Raw genomic sequence first — 18093 nt, forward strand, 5'->3', positions numbered from 1 at the left:
TTTTTTTTTTTTAAGAATAACAGTTCCTTAAACCCTTGGCCCATTGTTAGAGTTTCCACTTTAAAATATCCTTCAACGTAGTCAGTAACATTAGAAAAGTGTAAGCACAAATACATAACCTTGGGCTCTAAGGTTAATAAAGTAATCCTTGTCCTTGTTGCCAAGCTAACGAGAAACTGGCACTTTTTTTCTGGATCAAAAATAAATTTCAGATTAATTAACAAGAAGTCAGAGGGCAAACATGATTTAAAATATCAGATAGTGCTAATGGATAAACTGGCAAAAACTAGGGAAACAGAGACAGATGGACAATAAAATTGTATGACAGGCACTGACATTTAAAGAGCTGATTTTATTAGACAATCGCACAGTTTTAATGACATGTGGGAACATTAAAAATATTATTACTAGGATTGAGTATATATTATGATTTAAAACACACAAGAAAGAATACATGAACACACACAACTGAACCATCAAAGCAACAAGCAGTGCAAGGCAGAGGTAGAGAGGGAAGAAATGGGATAAAAACTGTCTGAATGAAGACGCTAACTTTCAGTTGTTCCATTATTCACAAGGGGTTGCAGCACAGCGGGTAGCTCTTCATATTTAATTTGTAATTTTGAGATGCCCTTCTTGGTGCAACCACAAATGGATTTCCTGGAATCACACCTAGGATCTTTCAGTTGTTAGGTGAATGGGTAAACCACTAAGCTATTATGTTTTAACATGTCACATGATGTAAAAACACAGATTGCTAGAATATTTAATCATTGGCATGAGATAGTGTTAAGATTCATATAATTCATGAAAAATTACACCCCTTTAGATTTAGGAAAAACTGTTTTTTTTTTTACATACTAATGTACTGCTTAGGTTAAGCAGCATTGTGTACCTGAACATTTGTTCAATTAGTTTATCAGTCAACTCAAACATGTTTGTTTTAGAAGTTTGTTTATTCCACAAACAGCAACTGCCTAACCTCTATTAAGTGGTTGCCACCATACATATTTATTAATGACGATCAAGAGCTTAATTAAATGCATGGGCGATTTACAGCTAACCGTAACCCATTTGAATCTGCATGTGCTCGTGGCCTTAATAGACAAATATTTATTGAGCCATCATTATACATATACATGTACAAAGAATAACAAGGAAAAAGGGGAAACTCTTACCGCTGTTTTGAGAAATGTTGACATCAACACGAAGCTCTCGCACTGTGCTGCCTGAAAAGCTGGCCATGCAGCTGTAGGTGGCCAAGTCTCTGAATTTCATGTCCACAATCTCCAGACTGCTGGTGCCAGGTGCCATGTCTGGGTCACTGCGCAGTAAAATCAAACTATCTGAGTTGAAGACTGGTGCCCCGTTCTTGTACCAGGTATAGTTGACCTTGTCCTGGGGGGTGGCATCAACATGGCATGAGAGCTTAAGGTCACGACCCATTTGAATGGTTTCACTGTCCTTGTTAGAGTCTGGTGTAATTTGGAAGGTGAGGTTGCTCATTGCTTTTTGTGGTGGTAGAGAGGGAAAAAAGAAAGAAGAAAATTTTAATATTTGTTACAATATAAATGCATTTGGTACAAAATGTACTAAAAAAAATACAAAATTAAAATAATAATGCAAAAAAAATTAATAAAAGGGATAAGCATGACTAGGTATCACTGGCAAGGTCTGTCTTTTTTTTCCACTACTACAGTTGCTAAATGCTCTTATTTATCTTTTAATTTCCACTTGGTCTTTACTTAATTTAGAGTTTCTCTGTAGTTAAACTATATATATAGTCCCTAGGAAAACAGAAAAGTACAATCCAAGGACATACATTAATTTTTAGCACATTTAATCAAGGAGACACTGTAGAGAGAGTGCCCAGAGATACAGTGGGCATACCTCAACATAACCAGATGAAAAAATTAGCTCATGCAATCATTTGTTCAACGAAATCATTAAGAGATGTAAAAAGTAATCACATTTATGTAGTGCTTTTCTAATCTTACAAGTTGACCTAACATGTCTGTCTTTGCAATTCTGTGTACTGTCAGGAGAATCATACCAACTGTAAATCATGAAAGTGGGAAAATTGGTTTAAGCTGAAATTAACCTGGAAGCTGAAGATGACCAAAGCAGAGTTATAATTAATGTAAAAGCCTTAATCTTCATCTCGCACACCCTGACCGGAGAACAACAAATACCACTTTCATTTATTGTTCTTTTTCAACTGAGAGTTTTGATTTGATATATAAAACTATTTTTAGATAGCAAATGCTTCTTGACATGTATGTGAACATTTTTTGCATCCCCTTTATTCATTGACACACTTTACAAAGGAACCAAGTACCGTAATTGTCGGGCTATAAGCCGCTACTTTTTGCACAAGCTTTGAACCCTGCGGCTTTTAGTCAGGTGCGGCTTTTCTATGGATTGTCCATGATTTTTGTCATATCGTAAAACGATTTGTTTTGTTTTTTCCGCTGTTGTACGGCACTACGTTGCCTGGCGGAAGGGCATGTGATCAGACACACAGTATCGGGGTTCAAGAGTGGTATGTTGGTCACATGTCCATCCGCCAGGCAACATAGTGCCGTACAAGTAGCGCGAAAAACAAACTTCAAAGTAGCGCTACACGTTCAGCCGGAGGCGTGGATGACGAGCGGCAATAAACTTGCGAAAAGCAAGTCATGCTCAACTCCACCGGTGGAATCTGACAGCGTGGAAAAGTGTGAAAACATCCATGATCACCAACGGATTTCGAAGGGCTGGACTGCTGCATGATGGAGAGGAGGACACTGCCACGGCCCTTCTGAGGGTGTTCGACTCTGACACTGACAACGAGGATTTGTTTGGTTTTGAAAGTGACAACGAAGGAAAGAAGCTGAGAGTGGATGACGAAGCCACCCTGAGCCTGTTCGTATCTGACACTGGAGAAGAGGACTTTGGTGGTTTTAGTGCGCAGGAAGATGGTGGTGAATGACTGACTTTTCTTGAGCCTAAAAGGTAGTCCGAATCTATTTTTCTGGTGTGCTGTAGGTTATTGTTATGTACTACATTTGTTACTCATTTATGAAGCACAGTACATGTTTTGTACTTGTAATTACCACTACTTTTACATATACCTAAAAAGTTGTGCAAATATGTACCCATAACTTGTTTTTCAAAATATTAATAAAAGGGGTGTGTCTCCAAACAGCCATCTCTTTCCTGACAATTCCCTTTGTGCATATTCTCTTACATATGATAAGTCAACATTGAAACACCTGCGGCTTTTAGTCAGGTGCGGCTAATGTATGTACAAAACAGGATTTTCCCCTGATTTTAGCTTGTGCGGCTAATATTCAGGTGCGCTTTGTAGTCCGGGAAATACGGTATTTGGTTGTTCAGATTTTCCAAAAGTCAAAAATTTCATAGGAAAGGCAAATTATTTGAACGGTTGTATTCCATTCCAGTACAGAATAGTAAAGTGTACAAATGAAAATTAAAAAAACAAACAGAAGAAAAACACATTCGTGAGATCAAAAAGAAGGAACTGATACTACTCAATAAAAAGAAACTAAACAGAAGAATGCAGGAGAAGAAGCATGGTTAATACCCCCACCCCCAACACCACTAACAAAACAAAAAAAGAAAAAAATGAAGCGGTCGCCTTGTACCAAAGGAAAGAGGAAATTAGAGAAGAAAGAAAGCGAGTGAGAGAGGAAGAATCAAATTGTGAAGGAAGCCAAGACAAAAGGAGCCAAATACAGAATAAAATAACAGGGGGGTAAGGAGGAGGGGGGAAACAAAATCAAGGACAAAGAGTAACTCTCACACTGTCACATTTAATTTTCAGTTTCAAAGGCTCCGTTTCCCCAACAGATTTCCATGTTGAATACAAAATAGCTCTCTGTTTCCCCACGAAGGGGAGAGACAGGGGGTAAGGAGGAGAGGAGAGCTTGATTTAAACTCTTTTGAGCTTGTTAACAAGATACTTGGGTGGAGCCACGGATATGAAGCAGTGACCATATGGCTAACATGAACTTGCGACTTTACCTGATTAATGTGAGTGCGTGTGTGCATGTATACTCCTTAAATATTTGGATGCACTTGTCTACCTACCTGCCTGCAGACTTTTTCCCTTTATGAACTCACTGACTGTGAATGTGTGTCTCTTTCAGCATCTTGCCACCTGCGCTGGTGTGACAGTGTGTTCAGGCCCATTAAGCTAACAGGAGAAGCCCATCTAACATACGCTCTCCACAGTGCTAACTAACAGAAGAGACTGTTGCTAATTGCTTCCACTCCAGTCTAACTAATTGCAGTGAATAAAGATGATTAAAGGGGCTAAAAATAGCCAGAGGGGAGAGAGAATGGAAGTATTCTGTATTCTAACCCGCCCATTCTGACAAGATTCACATCAGCTTCGTTAATGACGGATCAGCAACTAGCTCCACACACTTGCATGCACGCGCAGACTCACAAATGTCAACGAATGAAGCTAACGAGGACTATACAGACACTTTGCATAAAGCAATTATCAGTTGTACGAGACTTCTCAATGAGAAAAGGATCCTGACTATGCCTTTGTCAACTATTTTAACTACCCCCTGGCTAGCCAAAGAATTAAATGCAACATGATTTTTAGTTGTAAAATCAGTGAATGAGAAGCCTAAATTATGCAAAGATTTAACAATTCCTGCCAACCATATGCAGTATTATCACATGGGAATGTCACATTGCTATATGTTTTTTTTAAGTAATAATAATAAATACATGAGGACTGGACAATATTTAAAAAACACCAAAAGTCTCATTGACACATTCAGAATAATTCTGAAAGTATATCCAGAATCTTTTAAACAGCAATTCCAATTGAAAAACAATCTTGATGCAATTGTGCAACTGGAGCTAGTTTATACCAAGGTTGTAAAAAACACAAATCTAGATTTTATTTTATTTTTTTTGCAAAAGCATCACCCCTTTTCACAGGTGCAAATACATACAAACATTACTTACTTCTCACAACGAGGTTGACGTTCTTGCGTGCAGGGTTACCCACATTGTTGACTGCCGTGCAGTTGTAGAAGCCTGCATCCGCTGGTGTGACAGCTCTCAAAATCAGTGATTCTCCTCGAACTTGAGCACTGAGGGGAAGAGGGCCAGGGTAACGTGACCACGTCACAATGGGGAGAGGGAAACCTGCTGTGACCTCACAGGTTATGCGCACATCCTGGCCAGGATCCACCACCACTGTATCATTCACTGACAGTCGGATCATTGGTGGACCTGTGGGGCACAGACACACGGAAAGAAACGAACAGACAAACAAAAGTAGTTTAAATGGGAACGATACATGTTTTTTCAGCGAAAAAATTAAGTTGTGAACATTTCTATTATGAGCATTTTTAAGGTATGACTTTACTGTCTTTAAAAGTTTCTTTTGCCTGCAATTGTAATAGAAAGTACGTATAAATATGTGCTTGTTTCAAGCTCACATTCGAGTTCAAGTTCACTTTATTTGGTCTTTTCAGCCATATTAAAATACACTGCAATGTAACTCTGTTTCACAGAGCCCAAGTGATGGGAAAAAATTGCAAAATGTAAAAGCACTCAAAACAAGATGGAGCAGTACAATAAAAGAGACAGTGCATGGTCATAAAGTGCAACCAATAGCTGAGTTAAAGAATAATAAAATAGTGAAAGACATAAAAAGAATAGACGTGATACATGAAATGACATAAAACATTACCAACACCAGACTTAAAAATAGCAAGATAATCACCACATTAAAACATTACAGTTCCTGTATCTCAGTGTCTGTTTGCTGTCTGGGTCTTAGCATGAGTCTTTGAGTATATAGCTTTTCTCCGTACAAACTAATCAGTGTACCAAAGGTAATTCAGGTCCCTGTTCTGCTCTCATATCATCGCCTAGTCACTGCCTCCATTTCCTATGACTGACCTAACAGAAAAGTACAAGATGACCCGTAATGCTACTGCAAAAGAGGCTGAAAAATGCTGTTGGCACAGAAAGAAATCAATTGGACCCTAGCATGTTCCAAAGGGAAAAAAAAGTGGCAGAGGAGTGAGGATAGGGACACATACTACACGATGGGGAAAAACTAAGTGTAAAAGAGTAAAAGACAACAGAGTAAAAGCTGGGGCCAAAGTTGAAGAGGGGACAATATGAAAAATGTGATATTAACCACCTACAATGATGTTTGGAGACGTACATCCAAAGCAACAGTGAAAACCGTGTAACGCACGTTGTGGTTTCCACATGCTATTTAGAATGCTGTCTGCACAAATATCAAATGGAAACATTAAGGCAAAGTTTAAATGGCATATCCTATACCACTTTTTCATTTATTTTGTTTCATATTTATTTGATATTTTCAAATCAGCTGCAATAAACATATATTTTTTAAATTCAGCTATTGAGGCGGTTGCAAGCAGGTCAAAGTTGGGAATTTAGAGTTATATAAAACCAGTAAATGGATATTTAGTCAATTTTGTGTACATAACAATTTTGGCTTCCTGTGTTGTTTAGTTTAAAAGGAGTCTCTGTCTTATTTGGAGCATCAAATATGGATTCTTTTACAGTTCACGTTCAAAACACGTTTCATTATATATTCTAGTTCAATGTAAACCTAAGCAGTCTAAGCAACAGACTCAAATGGCTCTAGTAGGCTGCAATAGTATTTGCAACATCTTGTAATAGGTTTTTGCATATCTTGCCACAAGGTGTAGATGGGGTGACAGGAGGTTAACATTGAGAGAAATTAGCTTGTGACCAAAATGTCACCCATTTAAATCCTTCAAGTTGCCACAGAAATCTTTTTGGTACACTAGAATAGAAAGGTTTTCATCTCCCTCATCAACTAGAGTAAAAACAGCCTGGGGCGAAGCAGTCAAACCACAGTTTCTTTACTGGAGCTGCTCAGTGGTCACAAGTCACTAATCTTTGGTTGTTACAGTACGGCTCTCTGGCTGGAAATCATCTGTGTAACTCTCCCTTAAACTATCTGGCTAAGTGAATGCTTAAAAAGAAGAAAAAAAAAAGATTTAACTGGTTTTTCACATACAAACATACAACAAGTTGATGACTTTTATATACTTTTTTACTATATGGAGACATAAAATTAAAAGTAAACAATGTTTGATCTTAATATATATTTTTTGCAATAACTAATTAGCACACTGGTGAATGATGAGTGATGAAAGAGGCTTAGAGGTTTTTAAGGTATAGAGGTTTTACTGAATCCACAATAGTATGGGTTTAATTATAAGCAGCAATATGTGCAATCTGTCATCTGCGAAAAACACCACTAGCAATACTTCAAAAAGGTCCTTGAAAAACTGAAAGGGCTTTGACAATGTATCACTCTTCTACCACTTAAAAAAAAGAAAAAAGAAAAGTATTCATCTGTAGAAATCAAGCTGTCCTTTGTCGGAGTTCACTTATGAACGTGGACATTTAAAAGAGGCATCTTTATCATCTTTAACCCATATTTTTCTAGTTACTTTTCTTTGTATTTTGTCTCACATACCATTGTAATTGTGGGTCCTGATCAAGACAAAGCCATGACAGAATTTGTTGTATAGTGCGTATTCATATCATTTATGACAATCATTTATGATTTATTTTTCATTCATGTATTTTTGTGGGACTAAAAGAACTGTATGCTATGAAAAAATATGCTCAAGCTGAAAAACTATGTTCAAGCTATTCAATATAAATATATTTAATAATCGACCTATCTGTCTATTGACTCATAATTGATTTAAGAATTCTCCAGCCATAATTTTAAATGGGCTCTGGAGGACAAGGAGTAGAAGAATTTAGGCTTTTATCAACCTGAGACTGTTAATCCTCAGTAAGAGACCAACCAATAGGGTACAGGAAGCAATTCATTCTAATAGACTTTATGCACTACATCCTCTCATCTAATCTCTCTCTCATTTTTTTATTTATTTATTTATTTTTTAGCAGATTGCAATCGGCGTAATGAAAGTGGTGCAGAGCTTTAACAAACAAGTTTACAGGTGCATGTTTCTGCTAATACAAGAATGTGCACAGAGCTCTACACACATTCTTCCACTCTAATGGGTAACAAAAAAGTGCAAGCAAGCACACATACGTACACACACACACATACACAAACACACACACACACGCACTAATGGGATATCTCTTTAGCTAACCTCACTAGTGATGGCTCCGAAGCTGACAAGAAATTTCACTGGTGTAACAGCTGCAATCAGCACATAAATAGCACTGTCTACTCCCATTGTATCAAATCACAGCACTAGGAAAGTAAACCCCTGTGGGCCTGCAAACCCTTCTAAGCATTGAACAAACCTGAATGGAAGCTTTCACGCTTGGTTATGTGCCTGTTTGTTTAATTAATTTACAGTGAAATAAATTTTTTTGGAGATGCAATGTAGAAAAGCCCTACTGTATGCTGATCTTATTGATTTTATCATTAAGTCTGAGCTGTCTGCACGTTTCTCCAGGTAGGGTTTGTACATAGTAGGTTAGGTTAATAGATAGGACATACATAGTTAAAACATAAGTCAGGTAAACCAGAGACTGAGTTTAAATAAAACAGTGGGTCTATACGGTAGCTCTATAAGGTACATGTTAAGAGTTTCTTCCTGCTCTGTTGTTACCCCTATGTCCCACAGCCTTTAAAGAGTTAAGACATCAACCAGAATATATATAGGACTGAACCCATCCAAAGACGACTGTTGGTGATTTATTCTGTCTGGCTGTGAAAATCACTTAAATCCATCAATCTATCAATCCATCCATTTAACCTCTTTTTCAATTCAAGGGCCTGAGTCTATCCGAGGTTTAATGGGCCGAGAGCTGGGGTACACAATAGACAGGTTATCAGTCCATCACAGTGCCATTCAATCCAGTGATGGTATAACAATTATAACATTTATCCATCTACATTGCAAAGTTATTTCTGCTTAAGGTCTAGCCTATTCACTTTTTAATCTCAGTTCACAACATTTTCTGCAGACTGTTGATGGGATCTATCATTAATTTGCAAAACAAATAAACAAACTAATTAAATATTTAAGCCACAGGAAAAAAAAATGGAGAGAAAATCTGAGAAGACGAAGAAAAGTGAGAGTTAGGCAATGGGGAGGAACAGAGGATTTGAGAATTATAGCTTCAATTTCCTGGGGATGCGTGGGTGACGGTAACGGAGGGATCAGCCAATGCTCTTCCCAAAGTAATGGGATTTATGTGCAGCACAGTGGTTTACAACCAGGTAACAAATGCCTCTCTTTTCCATGCACACACTTCGACTTCCTCTCTTCCTTTAACTCTCAGTCAGTTTGTCATCTCCGTATATTCAGTATTCTCTCTTTTCACGTCTTCGCATCTCTGTCATACCTCGGCCTCAGACTTCCATCCTGCATTTTTTTAAAAACCCTATGGTTTGCTTTCTCTCTCACCGTCATCCCGTGTAACCTTTTTGAGATTTAATTTGTCTCTAAGGTAAAGGCAGAGGGGTTATTGGGGGGAAATTGGCTGGAAATAAAAGCTTAAAGGTTTGGAGAGAGGTGTAAGCTGACAAGAGCTGTATGTTTGTGTATTGTACTCAGGAACAGCGCTTGTCACTATCGCAGAGTTAGTCAGAAATATGGCGGGATAGCAGGCTGGCCAATGGGTTTGGAGATCAAGTGGCAATCAACACTTTTTTGCTGATCATTGGTGGTAATATGAGTAAAAGTTTAGGGTGTGATTGTAAAATGAAGGTTTGGCAGCTATACAACAGAAAAAATATTCTGAAGCAAAGAAAGGCTCAGTCTTGGAATATGCTGTTTATTTAAAGCTAATATAAAGTTTATTCAATTTCAATTCACTTCAACTCAGTTTTATTTATATTATATTAGATCACAACAATGGTCATCAAAGATGGACAATTAAAGACATCCGTTTAAATAATATAATTTTAAACTATTTTAACCGTTGCAAAGCTACCGTGAGCCTCGAGTGATGAAAAAGAAGACAATTAAAATTGAATTTATATAAGAAGGAAATGAAGAAAATGAATATTTAATTTCAACTGCAGTTTTCAATCAAAAAAACGCAGACGTTGTCACTTAGAAGTCAAGTGTTTCTCAACAAAGCGTTTTGAAATATTTAATTGTAAGCCACAGACAAAATATTCTGACACAGCTGAATCCAATAAAGAAATGCAAATATCCTAAAATATCCCAAATGTACGGAGCCCCCCAGGGGACATGGGAGAAAAAAAAATTAGGGAGGAAAAAAAAAAAATTAGGGAGGAAAAAAAAAAATAAGACGGACTTTTGCGAGATCTCGCAAAAGTATTGCGAGCGCTCGCAAAAGTATTGCGAGATCTCGCAATAAGTATTGCGAGCGCTCGCAAAAGTATTGCGAGATCTCGCAAAAGTTTTAGCCGCATTCTTCGGAGGCCGCCAGCTCGAAGCCGACCGGGAGGTCGAGGCACGATGTGCCGGGAAAGCGGTGTTCCTCCCGGCTGTAGTAGGTCTCGACCTCCCGTTAGCTTCGAGCTAGTGGGTGTCAGATCTCCAAAAACCTCGGAGCTCTTTTGCAAATATGTGATGTCTTGTAAACCGAGCAGGTATCTGACGTTTACACAACTACATTCACGCCTCAAAATATCTTAAAAGTGTATTTTGTGACCCAGAAAGAGTAATATTACAACTAAGTAGCTGCCGCCATTGTTGGAGTTTTGCGAGATCTCGCAATACTTTTGCGAGCGCTCGCAATACTTTTGCGAGATCTCGCAAAAGTCCGTCTTAATTTTTTTTTTCCTCCCTAATTTTTTTTTTTTTCCTCCCCAATTTTTTTTTCTCCCATGTCCCCTGGGGGGCTCCGTACAAATGCAATTTTTGTGTTGCTCATGGGTAAAAAAGTGTGAAAAAGTGCAATGCAAACTGTCCCCAAAAAAGAACGTATTCAAAATTCCTTGGATTTCTAAAGCTATATTTTTTTTTAACTCTAAGGTTCAAATTCAGAGAAAATTCTCAGACTCTTAAAGCCCCGACCAATGACTTCACAAAAAATGATCAAGGCAGCCTTGAGAGCAAATCGATTCTTGCCTGTGGTGTGGCTGTACATATCCCCACAGTGATCCCCTAACTAGAGTGGATTTGAGGGTGATGAAGAAATGTCAGAGAAATTTATGAACTGAATGGTGAAATGTTTTACGTGGGGGTACACCATGCAGCCCGGACATACCATTCAATAATTTTTTATATTTCTATATAAATAATACAATTAAAAAAGTAAATATAATGGATGCACAAGCATCAGTTTTAAAACAATATTTTGCTTTTTAAATTCTGTTTAAATATATGTCTGGTCTCTCCCTCTCTCCCTTTCACATAACCCTTTCCTGGCATGGATTATAGCCTTACATAAAACTGACTGCACAGGTGCAATAAAATGTCCTACGAGAGGTTTTAGTGTAGTGAGGATTATTGCAGATTGCCCATTGATCTTCAACTTTTCAAGGGGGAATTCATTTGCAGTAGGATTAGCCTCCTATTGATAATAATAATATATATCGTGCAATTGTACAACTGCCATATTATCTTGAAGGTATAGTGTGGTATGTGTTATAATAATCAATAAAACACTAAATAAACTTGCACGTACAAATTAAATTCTCCCAATTTTTGTGTATGTGTCCTTGTTTCTTGTTGTGTGTTTTTTTCCCATAAAATGTGTTCCATTTATGTCATTGTAGCAGGAGGAAAAAATCTTCAAAAAAAAATCTACATTGACACCAGGAGCTACATTATAAGTGGAGTTTCTAACTTAATCAAAGGCACACAGTAAGAACTTGTCAGAAGTCTGTGATCTATATTAACTGTAAATTATTTAACAAACCTGACAATTTGTGAAAGAAATTTCTACTTTTCAATTTCTTTTTTCCCTTTGTGTATAGAAGAAGAGTTTCAGTTTTTCCATTTCATTTCAATTCAGTATTATTTGAATAGTGCCAAATCACAAGAACACACACACACATACACACACATACTTGCAGGTGCCACTATTACAGAATATTTCAGGTCAGATTAAAAAATTTTTGTATGACAGAAGTTATTCACTTCGAGTGAACTTGGTTAAACAAATTGGCCTGCCCTCTTTCTTTTTGTTTAATATAGACATAAAACGATGAGAAGATATGAAGAGAAAATTACTTTAAAACTTTTAAAATAGGGAGCAGGAGGTTATAAAGAGATTAGTTGATTTATGGGTTTTGACACATATATTCTCTCATGCATGTTTTCCCAATTTTTAAACATGCAGTGTATTACTAATACACTGCACTGTATTTTTCACTTATGGTGAAGTCCATCTAAGTTACTCAATGCCACACATGCGGTTCATGTTCCATTACCCCCTAAACCCTTGTACGCTACCACTTTAAATAACATGACAAGCTTACAGAGTATGCCCCCATGTTCTTCTTTATGAGAGGCAAGGGAAGAGGATTTGGTCTCTGATGACGGTTACTAGAGGGCAGAAGCCAGTACTAAAATCCCAGGGTAGGATTATAATATAAAAATCAATCATTCCCCTTGTCCCAGTGCGGTGAATCAGCAGTAATCGTGTGACCTAGTTGGATGTATCTAATCTAAGCGGTGAGTGGTACACAAGGACAAACAAGGGGCTCAGTGAGGAAAAGCAAAATATGCTCATTAAACGAATATTACAGAAGATTAAAAAACAACTCGCTGACTGCTTTTGTCTTTTACAATCTCTCTATTTCCATCTTTGTGTCCATCTGTTTATACCTCTCCCTCCCTTTGCCCCCTGTGTATTTCTCTGTTCTTTGTGTCATTTTCTTGGTTTCTGCATCTGTCACTTGATTTATTTCAGTTTTATACTTCTATTCATTTTTGGAGATCTGAGTCTACAGATGTAATTTTCTGAGAGAATGTTTACACCCGTGAAAGGAAATGTTTGTTTTCTTTTGAGATCAAGTCTAAGTTTTATTCTTATTTTTGTTTAAAGTATCAAAATATGTGCTATAAAATTTGAGTCCTGAAATTTGCTTTTGTTTTTCCATTACTACATGTTTTCATAGCGTGCCTTTAGGTAGTATTAGTGATTTAGATGATTTAGGAGCATCTTAAGTAGGGATAGGTACCGGTATCGTTCTGACATAAACGGTAGTAACCAGACCGAAAAGCAGCGCACATTTCGGTGCTTTATTTCCCTGAGATGTCATACACTTTGGATTCCAGCCAATCATTTTACCTTCGCAAGCATAGTAGGCGGGCCCAGGTACCTACATTCTTTTAGAGCAGAGCTACAGATTAAAAATGCCCAAGGCGAAGCGGTCAAACGTCTGGCTGTACTTCACAGCAAAATATGCAAACTCAGCAGCCTGCAACAAGTGCTTTAAGGTGATACTGTGATACTGTGCAAAGGAGATAACACCTCAAATCTGAAGAAACACCTGGCGACGTATAGCATTTTGTTAAAAGCCGAGAAATGTGCCGTATTTGATAGCTTGCTGCGAGACCTCACACCGAGCACATCTACTGGTGCCTGTTATCGGACGCGGAGTTAGCAACATCCCCCAAAAACCCAAAGAGTAGAGTCCTGGCCCCTAGCCCTGCCAGTGTAGCAGAAATGATGACAGATGATGATGGCAGCAGCAGCAGCCGTTCTTCTCTGCGTGAGTAGCTTAATGTTGTTCGTGTGTAATTTACGTTGAGTAGGCTAACCACGTTATTACATTAACGCGTGTAAGGTGAACTAGCAAACACCATCATAGCTACATGCGGCTGTCTTCTTGTTTGATGGCAGATACTCCCTTCACCCTGGCCAAAAAGGCTAAAATGACCAAAGAAAAAGTGGGAAACAGCTAAACTGAGAGGTTTTTGGACAAAGTTTGTGTTTTTTTCCATTGATTAAGCACTGCTTCCAGCCAAGAGTGATACCATATATGCCCTATAGCTGCAGAAAAGGCTAACATTTTTATCCTTTTACAAAAAAACAGCTGAACATGAGAGGTTTTTGGACAAAGTTGGTGTTCTCCATTCTTTAAGCACCGTTTCGAGCACCGTTTAAGCACCGGCACCGTTTCAAAAGTACCGGTTTGGTACTGGTATCGGATAAAACCTAAACGATACCCATCCCTAATCTTAAGTGTGTTTATGTGAGTATTTCAAAATGGTGCAGAAGTCTAAGGTATATAAACTTGTTAATGCAGTTAATCTGGAGTTGTTTTAGGAAATGCAATTCTCTCTATTCTTTATTTAAACAGTTTATCTCATTAGATATCTGTGCTCTGTTAGGGCAGGTTAGGAAGTGAAGAAAAATGCACACTCAGACATAATCACACTTCATCCCTCTCCCCTTATCCACATTTCTTTCCTCTTTCTTTTGTAACCACAGACATGTGCACACAAAGAAACGCATACACACACTAAGCGGTGTGTGCTTTCGATCAGTCTGTGAGGCTGTGAGGTCCAGACAGATTGGCTGCTTTGGCAAGCTTCTGAGCCCTGATGCCAGGGCCAGGCAGGCGTTTATTGCTGTGTTTGCTGTGTGTGTCTTTGTGTGTGTGTTGAGTGCGCTGTGGGAATACAATTGATCTTAGCCACAGGAGCCCAAGAGGGGAGCAGAAGAAGGCTGGGGCAATGGTCGTGAAGAACCCCTATCTCACACAGCGGGAGCATGAAGACCTGTTTGTTTTCCTTCCCTACTTGTTGATTTTAACACTGGTAAATTGTTCGTGTTTGGTTGCCATGTCCTTTTGGTCATTGTCTATTAAAAGTGTGTTTTCTATATTCTTAAAAGAAAACATTGTGTTATAAGTGTTGTCTGCTCTAATTAATTGGGTGTCTCTGAGCAGCTGTAGCTCAGAGACCTAATACTGAATTATTAGTATTAATTATTAACTATTAGTTTTTCTGAAATATTTCAGTAAGCTGTGTCCATCTGTTTTATTTTTAATTCAGTTAGTTTTTTGGTTGTTTTGTCCTCGTGTCTCTTTTTCTTTCCTTTTTTTTTAACAACAGAGGTGCCAAATTCTGTTTATTTTCTTCCTAACTTTGTCACAGTTTCTTCTCTTTGACTTCTTGTATCTTTCCCACCTTTAGCACACTTTAGAAGACTCCTGGGGAACTTTTATCTCAAAAGAGGCCTTATTTTTCACTGGATAACATCTTCAGTTCAAAACCTGTAAATATATTTTAAAAGTGTCACAAAACCTTGTGCTCATCATAAAAAAATATACTCTATAGTGTTGCTGATATATACTGTATACTGTTATTGCCAGTGAAAAGTAGCACAGTCTCACAGGAAAGTGTGAAATAGCTGATCTATTGTAGAAATTTATAATTTTTAATAATAAAGGCTGTAAACTTGCAAGATGCCTATTTCTGGGGGGCAAATAACAGCGGTGGGAACATAGCAAAATGGAAAATGAAGTTAATGTGATCTACACTGGGAAAGGTAATTATGTCCTTTTGTATATTTTACATATTTTTCATTTGTCTGCACGGCTTCCTTCCAAGTACTCTGTTTTCCTTCCACAGTCCAAAGACATGCAGTGGCCATAAGTGAGAACGTGAGTGTGAATGGTTGTATACCTCTGTGTTAGCCCTGTGACAGACTGGTCACCAGTACAGGGCGTATCTCACCTATTGCCCTATGAGTAAGTAGAAGCAGAAGATGGAAGTAAGTAGAGGTGGATGGATCGATTTCAAAGTGCAGGACAACTTTTCACCAGGACTCAAATTAAAAAGTGTCCTAATGTTGTGCTGCAATACTGTAGTGTTTAATAGCTATATATATTCATACATTACACTTATACTTGTAAAAATTTGCACTACAAATAAAACAATTTTTACAATCACTGTATGTGCTTTTGAGAAAAAACACTGCATTCCAGTCTTTGGTTGCATATATGACCCTCTGATCTGTTTACTAGCAGTATGACATACTTGACATACTGCAGTACTAAACAGTATGTCGAGGGAATATTGATCTTTTGGAGTTTTAAACTCCTGTTTAGCTTTTAAGGCTCCATGTTTATTCAACAGCCTGCTTTCAACTAAAATTGCAATTCACTAATTAAAATGAATTAAATAAAATTAGCGTAAACTTATGAGAGTAAACGCTCAGTGAGAGAAAGACAGAACCTTGTAGAGTTTTAAAACACTCATGTTTTATTAAATCTCACAAGGACCCTTTTGTCAAATAAATTAAATCTAATTACTGAAAGGAAATAAATATAACTGAATAATGGCCTTCAAAAAAAAAGAATTCAAACACTTAATTGTCAAGCAATCTAGGCTAGCCGACATTTAGAAAGTTAAGTTAGAAGAGGAGGAAGAGGAGAAAATAAACACAATAGGAAAAAAATCATTTAAAAAATACAGCTCAGACAGGCATGGCCCTCTCCCTTGTGGAATACCATACTGACAGTAACAAACCTGACAGGGTTGTCAATGGCAACAATGTTGTTGTAAGTAACAGAGTTGCCGGGCGATGGCGTGGAGATGGACAGAGCGGTGCAAAGTGAATTGGAGATAACAGGGAGTGTGACAACTGAATTACAGCTGACGGCCCTGAGATGAGCTCTCAGCAACCGTACAACAAGACAGATAGACAATATCCTACACTGGGAGGCAGGCAGGAAGATAGAACGAGACCGTATTTCAGTGGAAAGTCAAAAGCAAGAGGGGAAAAAAAACTCACTATGAGAAAAGAAGACAGAGGGAGAGATCATACAGGAAGTGAGAAAACAAGAGGAAGAAGAAAGGAATCCTATTTCCTGAACAAGTAAAGATAGGAGACACTTTAACAATGAGAGAAAGACAGAACTAGAGATTCCTGCACAATCACAGAGCAAACATGATCAGAATAGTCAGATAAGATGGAATTATTAGAGGATTTCTGTACATCGACAGAAATAAAACATCTTGGCTTTGTAAAGTTGTAAACAGTTGTGGTCAGAAATGTATATACATTCATCATGGACATAATTATCTTGGTAATTCTGGGTTTTTTGATAAAGATTTCTTTAAACAGTCCTTTTTCCAAGGTGGAATGACTGTACCACATACATCTTTACTGAATGTGAAGAACAAGAATTATGTGCACAAGTCTGAAATTATTTGAGATTTTCTCTAATCCACACAGGGTCACAGGGTCACACAAGTATACATATAGGCTCAAATGTATAAATGCACTCACTTAAATCTCTTAATAAGCGGTGCTAATGGTTCTACACTTTCTTTTGACTTGACTAGTCCATGGCTTTTTCATTTCTCATGATCATGATTGATCAAAACAGTCAGGCTTTTTTTTCCCAACTAAATTCCCAACACAAAAAATGTACTTATTGGATTTGCCACTACATAGGAAATACAAAATACTGGAAATAAATACAGTTCTCATGTTTTTTGTTTTGTTCTTCTTAAAGCCCAAACACATATTTTGGGTTTAAACTGTAAAAGTTTATTGGTCATTTTCTTTTACCCCGTCCCAAATTTGTGGTTTTTCACAATTCCCGGGTGTTCTAGGAATGTATCACCCGCAAATTCTGTGAACTGTAATGATAATGAAACACAAATTAAAAAAACTTACTTGTAGCATTTGTCAGCCTGAAGGTGACGGACTTGTCTTTGATGTTACACACATTGCGGACTGACACCTGACAGGTATAATCAGCAAAGTCCTTGGGTCTGAGATTCTTCAGCTTCAGCACCTTGGTCTCACCCTGAATATGAGAAACAGGACATCATACAACATCATGTTGGATTATTGTGCTGTAAAAAGAATCATCTGAGAATTAATCACATTAACATTAATATAAACATAATAAACAAAAATCATATTTTCATCGTAATCCATAAACCTGAAAACCCAGAGCGTTTATTTCAGTCTCTTTTAAACTGGGCTGTAATCTTGTGCAAAAGTCTTTAATATGCTGAACCGGGTTAAATACAAACTGAGAGAAGCTCAAATATTAACATAGATACATGCACACACGCATCCTGCCCTTGTATATTGCACGCTCTGGTTATCAAGTGAAGCATTTCAAATATTAATTCATTGTCATTTGATTGGTAAATTCCA

The 18093-nt window shown here is 37.6% G+C and overlaps 1 protein-coding gene across 2 annotated transcripts in view; it reads right to left on the minus strand.

The window, feature by feature from the left end:
• LOC102304999 (MAM domain-containing glycosylphosphatidylinositol anchor protein 1) overlaps positions 1-18093 on the minus strand; it is a 201407-nt gene that overhangs the window by 69759 nt on the left and 113555 nt on the right. For both annotated transcript variants that reach the window (XM_005934576.3, XM_014337546.2), the window contains exons 6-8: positions 17602-17734; positions 4990-5259; positions 1179-1508 (exon numbers count right to left, since the gene is read on the minus strand). In XM_005934576.3, the coding sequence (XP_005934638.1) occupies positions 1179-1508; positions 4990-5259; positions 17602-17734 (733 nt within the window). The remainder of the gene's footprint in view (positions 1-1178; positions 1509-4989; positions 5260-17601; positions 17735-18093) is intronic.

The sequence above is a fragment of the Haplochromis burtoni genome, unplaced genomic scaffold (genome assembly GCF_018398535.1).
Source record: "Haplochromis burtoni strain Fernald_Lab_line unplaced genomic scaffold, NCSU_Asbu1 Contig_187, whole genome shotgun sequence".
NCBI lineage: Eukaryota > Metazoa > Chordata > Actinopteri > Cichliformes > Cichlidae > Haplochromis > Haplochromis burtoni.